General features: G+C 60.3%; 1 protein-coding gene across 1 annotated transcript in view; it reads left to right on the top strand.

Moving 5' to 3' along the window:
- Window positions 1-11,355, top strand: part of TRAF3 (TNF receptor associated factor 3) — a 37,455-nt gene that overhangs the window by 24,907 nt on the left and 1,193 nt on the right. The window contains exons 7-11 of the mRNA XM_054567676.1: window positions 686-766; window positions 3,217-3,291; window positions 4,856-4,948; window positions 6,936-7,076; window positions 10,681-10,855. Of these exons, the coding sequence (XP_054423651.1) occupies window positions 686-766; window positions 3,217-3,291; window positions 4,856-4,948; window positions 6,936-7,076; window positions 10,681-10,855 (565 nt within the window). The remainder of the gene's footprint in view (window positions 1-685; window positions 767-3,216; window positions 3,292-4,855; window positions 4,949-6,935; window positions 7,077-10,680; window positions 10,856-11,355) is intronic.

An 11,355-nucleotide genomic window follows, 5' to 3' on the forward strand; every position in this document is an offset into this window, starting at 1 on the left:
CCTGATCCCCACGCCTGCCCCATCAGACAGGTGCGCAGCCAGGCTCCCCGCCTGACTGTGGAGGCCAGAGAGAACCTGAAACCGGGCAAGGGGGTGGGAACTGTCCCCGGGCCCGTCCTCCGGCAGGCGGCCTTGGGGCCCCACCGCTGCTGTCCCCTGTTCCCTGTGCTCCGGCCCCCACCTCGCTCACGGGAGGCGAGCTGCGCGGGGCCTGCGGCCCTGGGTGGCGCCGTCGCTCAGAACCGCGACTGCGGAATTCTCCGTTTTCCGTGCGCTAAAGATAATCTCAGTGCAATTTCAGGGCAGTAATTCAAACACCCAGGAGGTCTCGCTGCTTCAGGTACTTGAGAAGCATCATTTGCAGACTGCAAACCGAGAGGCCGGACAAAGCCCGGCCACCTCGCTAGGAGAGGCCGACCTGGGCGGTCGTGGCCCGCCTGTGCTCGGCGTGGGCACGCGGTGCTCTCCGCACGGGCGCCGCCCCTTGCCAGGCCTGGGTGGTCTCCGCGCTGCCTTGGGGTCGGCACCGCGGGCCTTTTCAGCCTAAGGGTGAGGTCGGAGGTGCCGCGAGCCCCAGGAGTCACGGCAGCAGGGGCGGCGGCGGCGGCGCTGCCCGTGACTCGCATGGGGATGGTGGCGGGGCCTGCGCTTTTCAAAGTTGACGGCACTTCCGTTTCTCCTCCAGAAACACGAAGATACCGACTGCCCCTGTGTGGTGGTGTCCTGCCCGCACAAGTGCCGAGTGCAGACCCTGCTGAGGAGCGAGGTGAGGGCACGGCTGGGCCCGTGGGCGCGGGTGGCCTCCCGGGGGTTCGCGGGCTCGGGAGTCACTGCTGCCTGAGGCCACAGGCGTGACGCGGTGGAGGAATCTAGCAAAACCTCAGGCTCTTTGCAGGAGTCAGAGACTGAAGAAGCAAGCGGTTAAACGCTACAAAGTGGTAAATTCAGAACAAAATATTGTTCAGAATTGAGGAGAATGGGATTACTTTACAATACAAACAAAGGTAACACTGTCTTCTTAAAAAAGCTCTTTTTAAAACTAAAGTAGGAATCACTGTTTTTAAAACTGAAACGGGAATCACTGTAGGGTTATCTGAGAGGAGCCTGGAGGTGCTGCAGAACCGCTTGGCCGCGCGTGCTCTGCGGGCTTGGCCCTGGGAAGCCAGTGGCACCCGGGCGGCCGCCGCCTGCCAGGTGGCCGGGGCGGTGCCTCCCCCGAGCCGCAGGGCTTGTGCTGCCCTGAAGGCAGGCGGGCTGTGCGGGACGTCACATCACCAGGACGTATCCCGGTGGAAACATCCCAAGGATCTTCACGTTTGCGCATCAGTCCTCGCCCAGAGCCCCTCCGGTGGCTGTTCAGGGTGCCCCCCTGGGGCTCTGGAGGGCCTCAGGCCACTGCGTCCCTTTAGTCCTGGGCGCGCTCATCTGAGGCAACTGCTTACCTCAGCCTTTTCAGTAGCCTGGAATTTTACCGCTGGATATGGGGGGAGTCTCATGTCCCCACTGAGCAACAGACATAGGGTGTGGGGAGGACCCCAGGATCCATTGTCACCTCAAGTGTGTCCTCGCACAGGCTGACTGCTGGGCGAGGGTGGGATCTTGCCTGGGGACTGGTCCCTGGTCCCTCGTCATGCCGCTGGCGGGAGGGACGTGCGCGTCCATCACGTCCACGGCCGCGAAGCCGCCTGTTAAAGTGGGCGTATGGGGAGTCTGTGTGGGCTTTATTTTCAGGGTTTTACACACTTCCCTGAATTTTTACTCAATCAGGGCTCTCTGAATTAGGGACAAAAGCTGCCTCCATTTTGCCTGTAAAGTCTGTGAGGCTTTGAGGTAACGACGATGAAGCCATTTTAGGAAAAAGCGAGGATGTGTAGCGGCGCCCTGGAAATAACGCCAGGGTCCCGCTGTCCGTGACCCCGACGCCAGTGTGAGGGGCTCGGGCCGCAACGGCGCGGCGGCAGAGGGAGCGCGATCAGCAGCGTGGGCCGACGCCCCCGCGCGCCGTCCCTGTGCCGGCCGCCCTGGACGGCCGCCGGAGCGCCCACCCGCGGGGGAGGGCCAGGGCTGCCGGGCTGGGTTCAGAGGAGCATCCCGTGGGCTCAGCTGCTGTGCCGGTAACCGCGACGGCCTGGGCTCCGAGACCCTCCCCTGGCCTTGGCTGCGGGCGGGCGGGCGGGGCCCTCGGCACAGGCCTCTGGAGGAGTCACCACGGGGCCAGTGTGGTCCACTCTCCTCTCTGCCCAAAGGACTGGCCTGAATGGAAGGGCCATCTTTATCCTGTAGACTGAGGGGAAGTTATAGGACCAACTGCACCCTCCAGAGTGACCCCCAGTTGGGCCGATGGGGGTGCGTGGGCCCTGGCACATGGAGAGACACGTCCCACGCCCGCTTTCCTAATTCAGGGTCCAGAGGTTCCCGATGAGAATGTATTTCCCTAGTAAAAGGGGAGACTCTCCTTCCGTGGCATCCGCCCGATGCCCCGTCCTGTCTTTACGACGCAGGTGTTTCGCCCCCTTCTCTCTCGAGGGGTGTGTCCCAGTGGTTAGCTGGACGCGTTGCTGATGCGTGAGCAGCACCGCGATGGGCTCTCCTCTCCCCCTTCCTCCTAATTTACTGCCAGCATCGGGGGCAGAGTTAAGACTCACGTGTTAGAGTGACCTTAGTGGTCTTTGGAAGCTCAGGAGCGTGCGGCCGCACAGAGGGATCAGTCTCGTAGGAGAAGGCGGCGCCCGCGCCCCTCCCGGGGTCTCGAGCGCTGAGTGTGGCGGTTCATCGTGTGAGCTTGCTTTGGAAGTAGGTTTATTTTCATGTGTGTATATGAGATGTGTGGCCAGCTGCATCCTGGATGCTTTCTTTTTTGTGTGTTTCATGTAATTTTTGTTTATAGTCTGTAAATGTACATTTCAGTTTACGTTTTTCCCTTTTTTTTTAATTCTGGCACTGCAGATGGCATGTCCCATTCTGAACAGTTCTAAAGGAAATGCGAGTCTGAGCAGTGTTGCAGTGAATGTGTTTCTGTATAGCGATGTACGTGCGTGCGCACACGTGGCGGCGCTGTGGACCTGCTGCCGAGGGGCCGGGGGCAGATGGTGCGTGCGCGGCTGCGGCTGGAGGCACCGCCGCCCTGCCGGCCCGGGCGCTCTCTGTGCCTCTAACGTGTTTGAACATTTCCATGCGAACGTTCGTGCCACAACTCACGTCTCTTTCCCGTTGCAGTTGAGTGCGCACTTGTCAGAGTGCGTCAATGCCCCCAGCACCTGTAGCTTTAAGCGCTATGGCTGCGTTTTTCAGGTCAGTATCCGACATCTGTCCTTCCCAGTCACTGACATTCTGCCATGAGAGAAAGTCATGACATCAGCGTTACACGTGCCAGCTCTGGGCTTCAGCCTCTGTCGTGGAGCCGCATCGCCCTGCTGCCGCTCGGCCGCGAAAGCCACGCGCAGCGGACGAGGGTGCTTGCTCTCCACGTGGGGGGGTTCCGAGCCCCAGGTAGACCCCCGAGCCGGGAGGAAGGCGGCACGCCCCAGGAGGACGGCCGCTTCTAGAACCAGCTAGTGAGCAGGACACGTCAGCCTGAGGGGGGGCCGGGCCCCGAGGTAGACAGCAGTAGAAATGTCAGCTGTCGCTGAGCCTGAGCAGCTGCCCAGCCGGTGTGGCCTTCGTGGTGAGCGCACCGGCGCCCAGTTGTAAGGACCACATGCACCTGTGTCCGTAAGGGTGTCGCATACAGGCTGCACCTCCCGGAAGAACAGTGGGGAGAGGACGTCCTCGTCACTGCCACACCTGGGCTGTGACAAACCTGTTTCTAGCTCTATTTTTTAACACGTTTGAGATTGCTAGTGAATTTGAACTGAGTTTTTATTTAAAAGCCTATCTTATTCTTAAAACTATGAAAACACATATGTATTACTACCAAAATATTTTATCGTTATGTATTAGCATAATACATTGTTATGAAATCAGTACGGGGACATTGGCATCCCAGTATTTCCTTAGAAAGTGAAGAGCGTAAGCACGAGAATGACCAGCTGTCCCTTATCCCCGTCTCTGAGGGGACAGAGCCCCCTCCACTGTTGTGTCTTACGTAGCGCCATCCATTCTGTGTATGTGTATGTATATGTTGATATATAGCGATCCTTATCTCAACATATATATATGGATATTCTATGTACAGAGTATATGTTTTGGAGATCATTAAATGCTTGCTGTGGCTTCTGAATTTTCCAGTATCAAATCAAATTATATTTTCATACCAATTATTTCCTTAAATATGTGAAGTACAATTTCCTTGTGCTATGACTAAGATGGTCTACATCTTATGTACTCTGTAGATTGTTTATGTTTTGTACGTAACTTTCTAAGTATACTCAGAACAGTGACGAACAATACCTTTCGTGATAGTGTATTTCACTAATGAGTTAATATTTTGGTGAGTTCATTAGAATCCTAGTCTGATTACATGTCCGCTAGATTATTGTACCAGTATCTAGCTGTAACTGAAGGTGTCTAAACATTTTCCATTCATATTTTTAATGAAAAAATTCATAAGGGGATAAAAACGATACGTCTGAAGTTTAACTTGTCGACATTATGAGGATGAGGCATAGCTGAGAGGGCACCTGATAGGAAGCTCGAGGAGGGGGGTGCCTGACCTCGAGGCGGCTGAGTCCTGCCCGCGGGCGCCCAGCACAGCCGGCTGCCTGGCCCGCATGCGTGGAGCAGGGGCCACCGGGCACGGCTTTCGTCAGGCTCAGGGTCCCCCTGGTGTCCGTGCTGGTGGGGGGCCCTGGAAGGGCGGGGGGAGGTGCGCCCACGGCCTGAGGCCAGCTTCACGCTCTGCACTTTGCTCTCGCAGGGGACGAACCAGCAGATCAAGGCCCACGAGGCCAGCTCCGCGGTGCAGCACGTCAACCTGCTGAAGGAGTGGAGCAACTCTCTCGAGAAAAAGGTAGGACGTGCACGCCCTGCCCCCATTGGCTCTCCATCATTCCCCTCAGTTCTTGGAAGAGGAGCAAGCCCTTTGTGTAGTTGTTAGCAGTTTGGGGGTAAAAGAAACAGCATCAAGAGATGGTCAAAACAGTAAGTTCTTCTGGCGTGATCTTGCACCTATAGATGAAGGTGTTAGTGTGTGTGCTGATTTTTGAATTGCCAGTAAGTGCACCTTGATTTTTTTTTTTTTTAAATCACATGTGGGTGTCTCAGCGCTGCTCTGGAGCAGGGGCTGAGAGGCTTCCGGCCGCCCCTCTCCTGGAGGTAAAGTCCTGCTGGGGGCTGGCGTCCCTTTCTGCACCCCTTGCCGCGACTGGAGTGGCTGAGGCGACGCAAGCAGACTGCGGAGCCCAGCGCCCTCGTTCTCGGCCCTCGCAGGGAAAGTGCAGCCCCGGCCGGGGAGGGTGCTCACGTTCAGTGCCTCGGACAGGACACCTTCCTGTCACCAGTGCGCCGCGGCTTCCCAGCTGGCACTGCGGGAGGCGGGGCGTGGAGCAGGCCCCTTCCCAGACGGACGCCTTCGCCTGTCGCCCTTCAGGGGCTGCACGCAGGCGGGGCTGCCGGCAGCCCTTCTGGCTCCTGGGGAAGCAGGCCCACTCCTCCGAGGAGGGGGCAGAAAGCTCTGCGGTCTTTCCTGCGGCTTGTTTACGAAACAGGCACCAGGCATCTGGGCCCAGCCTGCGCGCACGCACCGCGCACGGACGGGCAGCGCGAAGCCCGTGTGGGCCCGGCAGCCGGACTTGGCCTGGTGACCTCCATCCAAACGCCTCGCTCCCCGGCTGAGACCCCGGGGGTGCCTGGAGGCCCCTCCCTCGGTGCACTCCCCCTGCCCCCAGCCCCCGGTCCCGTCTATTCCCTGAGCCCAAAGCAAAGGCTGGACCGAAGTGGAGACGCTTGTATTTTCCTAGAGTGGGTCTTCTTTCTCAGTACAGATTATGCAGCTGGAACCTCGGGTTATTTTGTTCATCTGCAACAGGAAACAGAATGTTTGGGTTGCTTTAGAGAGACTGGCCATCACGTTCATGGTCAAACTATAGAAGAACGGTGTTGTAAAATGTGGAGTTAAAAACACCCTTCCTTGCCTGTCATCTCAGGCATGAGTCGGGAATGTAGCACAGGCTGGGGACGGGGTGCAGTGAGCGCCCAGTGACTTCTAGGGTGGCAGCCACACCTACTGGGGCGGAGACAACCTGGGGTAGAGGAGGCCTTTGCCCCCCGCTCCTCGTCCGCGGCTTCAGACCCGTTAAGTTGGATCTCAGGAGCTAATTGTTTCTCCAAAAGAGGTTTTGAAAAAGCTGGAGGGGGCTTGGAGGTGCTGGGGCTGTCGGGGCTGTCGGGAGTGGGCACGGCCCCCCGCAGCCCTGGCTCTGTGCGGGGGGCGGGCGCCTCACTCTCTGCTCTCGCCGGGAGGGCTTTCACAGTGCAGGGTGTGGCCCATCCGTAGACGTGAAATCCTTTTGTGGCTTGTGACTAGCACTTTTTTAAAGCAAAACAGAGTAAAATGGGAGCCATCAGGGTGCGTTGGAGGCGATGAGGCCAAGCGTGGCATTGCGATTCCTGCCTCTTGGGACACACGCCGTCATCAGGGGGCGCAGGGTGGTGTAGGGACGTGTCTCCTGCTCATAGTGTGAAAGCCTCTCTGGAAAGAGGTTTATTTGTTTTCAGCAAAACTGTGGACAGCGTCGCATTGATGCTGGAGCTCAGCGGCCACACGCGGCCTCGCTGGTTTCATCCCGGCAGGGATGTCGGGAAGTGCGGGCGGGTGGCTCCCTGGCCAACCCCAGGGCTTCCGTCCCCGGGTGAAGGGACCTTTCCTGGAACTCCTTCCTGCGAGCTAAAAGAGGGCCTGTGCTGTGAGAATTTAATTGCTGTCATAATGCTGTTCATTTTTTGTTCTTCATATTAGAACCAACGTTGCTTGCTTAATTGAAGGGTTTCTTTTTCAGGTTTCCTTGCTGCAGAATGAAAGTGTGGAAAAAAACAAGAGCATCCAAAGTCTGCACAATCAGATATGCAGCTTTGAAATCGAAATTGAGAGACAGAAGGAAATGCTTCGCAACAATGAATCCAAAATACTGCATTTGCAGGTAAGAGGTGGGAGACTGAGGCCAGGTGTGTCGGGGGTGGAGGCTCCGCGCTGTGGCCTCCCCCAGAGGCCGTCCCAGGACAGGGGTGAGCCAGAGCCCACCTGTCAGGCAGGTGCCGCGCGTCTCTGGCCGCGAGCAGGCCCCGCAGGTCCTCCCCGCCTGTCCCCCACCATGGCTTTGCGTCCCTGTAGGTGCAGTCAGACTTAAGGGCCCATGATTTTGAAAATTAGCTGTTTTTATCATGATCTCTGATCTCATACTGTTCATGTGTAAAGTTTCACTTCCTGAAGTGAGGTGAAGCCGTCCTATTTTGTTCTGAATCTTCCAGTGACGCACATGCTTGCTCACTTGATCCCACCGTCTGACCAAAGGCACCGCCAGCACGGACGCCTTCGCAGCCGCGGCGGAAGGCGGCGGTGGCAACGGGCCTGGTCGCAGGGCTGCCCCCCTTGCCTGACGCTGGCACAGGCCTCCCCGGGCACTGCCAGTGCATTCTCTTTGTCGCTGCCGCCCGCACGCCCGTCCGGGGGCGCCGGCGCGTTGCCAGAACATGCGCCTGTGGGGGAGAGCCCGACGGCTCCGTCTCGGCGTCTTTGGGGACGGCTCTCCGCTGTTTTTACACCGCAGATTAGTCACAGCGCCTCCAGGGAGCACACAGGGACGTAGTAAACTCTCATTGGTGTTGAAGTGTGTGGGTGTCTAGAGATGAGGAGAAACACGATGAAATGTTGGACTTTGTTAGCAAAGACACAAGTCCTTGGCAGGAATAGTCCACGGGGCACAGCGATGTGTGGAACTCCCACACGCCTCCTGGGGAGGGCCCTGGGCGCTATGCCCAGGCCCCGAGACACAGGGGGCCAAGCGGCCCGCCTCTACCTCAGCCTCACCGGCGCTGGCTGTGCCACGGAGCTGCTGGGTCCAGCCTGGGGCTCGGGCGCGTGGAGAGGCCGGTTGCTCCATGTAGAAATGCTCACGGTCGAACAGAGAGTGACTGCCGCGGGCTCCTGTGTCACGGGAACACGAGATCCCCGCAGCGAGGTCCTGGGTGCCCTGGCCGAGCCTCCAGCGCTTCCTGTGCGCTCGCTTCCTCCGCATCCAGTGAGAGAAGTTGGACTTGACTTGAACTTACTTATTGGTAGAGCTCAGCCATTCCGCTGTGTGCGATCTATATTTTAAAACTGTTGTGATTGAATAAACCCATGTGATCTAAGAAAGGGGGTAACCACGCGGCGGAGCCAGCGAGGGGAAGCTGATGGCAGCCGCCCTCATGAGCGCCCTGGGGCCAGGGATGAGGGGCCTCGCTGGGACGCCCACTCCCGAGAGAGGAGCGCCTCCGGGTGGCAGCACCTGAAGGCAGGGCTCCGCCTGCACTGGAGGGCCCTCTCAGACATCCTGTCGGCGTGGGTGCCCTGACGTGGCAGCCAGGAATGGGGGGGTCAGTGTGCCTGCGGCCCCGCGGACGTCCGCCAGCGCTCAGCTGCGGGGAGAGAGACCGGGGCAGCAGCCTCCGGGTAGAGCCCCGTGGGGTGCACGCGAGCAGGCGGGGCTGCAGGCGAGGCCCTTCCTCTCCCATGGGTCCTGCCGGCCTGGCTGCCGCCCAGCCGGGAGCTGACACCCTCCCTCGTTGCCGTGCCCCTCGTCTCCGAGCCCCAGCCACCGGCTGTCACCTGGGCCCTGCGCACCACCTGCACTGTCTCCTTGGGACAGCATTTGGGGTCCAGGTCCCCTGACATGGGGGGCCCGCGGTGACAGCACACGCACGGGACAGACGTGGGTGCTCGGGAAGCTGCGCGGGGGCTTGGGCGGCACGTGCCCGTGTAGGCACCTCGGCCTGGAACCCCGCCCTCCGACAGGGTCCCGCGCCTGCGCCGAGGCTCGCTCTTGCCGGGACTCCGGGGTCGAGCACAGCCCCGCTCCAGGAAGGAGCGCGCCTTCGCGGCATCTCGCAGAGAATGCTCCATGTAGACCGGCATTTGAAACGGTGCCGTTTATACAAATGGAAGGTCATTTAAAAGTAGCAGTTTCCCTTGCTGTGTGGCGCTCCCTCTAAGCAATTTGGTTGGCCGTGTCTGTGGGCGCGGGCAGCTCCGCGTTCCTGGGCTGGAGCCGGGGCCTGGCTGCCCGGGCCGCTCCCACTGTTCAGACCCCACAGCTCTGCTCTGCAGGCCTGTTTCCCGGGGCAGAGGCGGCTCGGCACCCACGCTTTTTACCTGGGGGGCGCAAGGTCCAGAAGCGGGGATGGCCCTTGATGGGTCTTGTTAGCACTCCTGGCTCCCTGCTCGGCCCCCTGCTCAGCCCCCTGCTCAGCCCCCTGCTCAGCCCCCTGCTCGGCCCCCGAGGGCACAGAGCAGCCCCTCCCGGCTGTCCCTGGCCACGGCAGGCCCCTGAGGCCCCTTCCACTTGTCGGCGTCCACAGTCGCCCAGCTGATCGTTTCCATGGGGCAGGCCCGTGGGAGCAGCCATGGGCGTGCGTTAGCGGCGCCTATGGGTCTGGCCGCTCATTAGCGGGAAGTGTTGTGCCCAGAAAACAGACCTGGTGAGCTAGTTAAGTGGCCTCTGGCCACAGTTCATTGAAAAGCAAGCTAAAGGAACATCAGTATAGAAGGTGTTCGTTGGTGAAATTCTCTTGACTTTTTAAACATTAGGTAACATCAGGCTTTCTTGGAAAGAAGAGGAAGAATAACAGTACTTTTACCCCCAAAAAGTAACCCCAACCTACCATGTTTGTTCCTTCATGGTTAGTAAGAGCCAGAAAAGGTGCTGAAACCTACGTGTTTAAAAATAGGCTTCTAAAAGGAGAAGTGAGCTTGCCTCCCCGCGCCCGGCCGCCCCGCCGCTCCACGGGGCGGCCCTGCTCGGCCTCCAGGAGCCTCTGGTCAGAAATGCAAATCCCCTTCGCACGCCAAAGCCCCTGAGACCCAGCTTCAAGCGGTGGGCATGGGGGTCCCCGTCACTGCCGGGGCGCGGGTCGCGGCCCTTCCGTCCCCGTCAGAGATGCGAACACTCTGTCTGTTTCTGGGGGAAGAGGTTTCCTGAATTATTTAAGTTTAAAGTGGCATAAAGTCAGGCCCCGCCGTCAATAGCCCGTGTGGATGTCTAGCCGGCCGGGCGCCCTGCGCAAGCGCAGAGGAAGCAGCGTGTCCCCAGGCCTGGGCCCCCCCCCCCCCCCGCCATGCTTCACCCGGGGCCCGAAGACCCGCCGCCAGGCCCTTCCCCACCTCACCGTGCGGACGCACAGGCCTCCAGGGGGCGCTCTCCGGAGCGGCAGAGACAGGGCAGCCCCTGCAGCCGGGAGGGGCCCCAGCTGGTGGCCGAGCCTCTGGGGACACGGGCCTGCAGGGGGCGCCGAAGGGCATCATGCCGGCGTCCTGAGCTGGAGGCCCCAGGACCGAGTGAGGGGCGCCATCTGCCCTGCCGTGGGTGGGGGGAGGCCTCCCTGTGCCCCGTCCCCTCCCTCTGGGAGGCCAGGCCCTCGTTCCCTCTGTCCCCCGAGACGGGCGAGGTGCCGGGCAGGGCGCCTGTGGGGCTGGGTCTGATGGCGGTGGCCGGGCTCTTCCACGAACTCCAACCGTATTTTGCCTTTCCGGTGCCTTGGACTCGGAAGCGAGTCATAGACAGCCAGGCCGAGAAGCTGAAAGAGCTCGACAGGGAGATCCGCCCCTTCCGGCAGAACTGGGAGGAGGCAGACAGCATGAAGAGCAGCGTGGAGTCCCTGCAGAACCGCGTGACCGAGCTGGAGAGCGTGGACAAGAGCTCAGGGCAGGCGGCCCGGAACACAGGTGAGGGCGGCGCGGGGCCGCGACGGGTCTGGGCGGGACCCGGGACAGGTGGCACGTGTCTCGGACTCCGCCTGGGACCCCAGGCACGTGCTGTGGCTCGAACCCCTGCGGGAAGCATGTGCCCAGGGAGGCGGCCTTCCTGCCGAGGCGGCCTCGGTGGCCTCGGCAGAAACAAATGGTTCCACTTAGACTTGTCCCCTCTCCGTGAGGCCAGCACAGTGGACGGGGGCATGGCGGGGTGGGGGGGCACACCCACCGTGGGGCAGGGCCTGCTGGTCGGGTGCTTCTGAAGGCCCAGGGATCGGCCCGTGAGAAGCAAGGTGAGGACCCCGTGGCCCAGGCCACGTGTGCCTGGCACCTGGGAGTGTTCAGGGCCTGTGACTTGGGAATTGAACGAACATGCTGTTTGCATGGAAGGACTGGTGGTCAGGGGACACTGGGGTCCGATTCAGCAGCCGAGGACCTGGAGTGGGGACAGAAGCAGCTGGCACTCGCGGCAC

This window comes from Pteronotus mesoamericanus, unplaced genomic scaffold, assembly GCF_021234165.1.
Source record: "Pteronotus mesoamericanus isolate MK-2021 breed Mesoamerican mustached bat unplaced genomic scaffold, CSHL_Meso_final contig_192, whole genome shotgun sequence".
NCBI classification, from domain to species: Eukaryota; Metazoa; Chordata; class Mammalia; order Chiroptera; family Mormoopidae; genus Pteronotus; species Pteronotus mesoamericanus.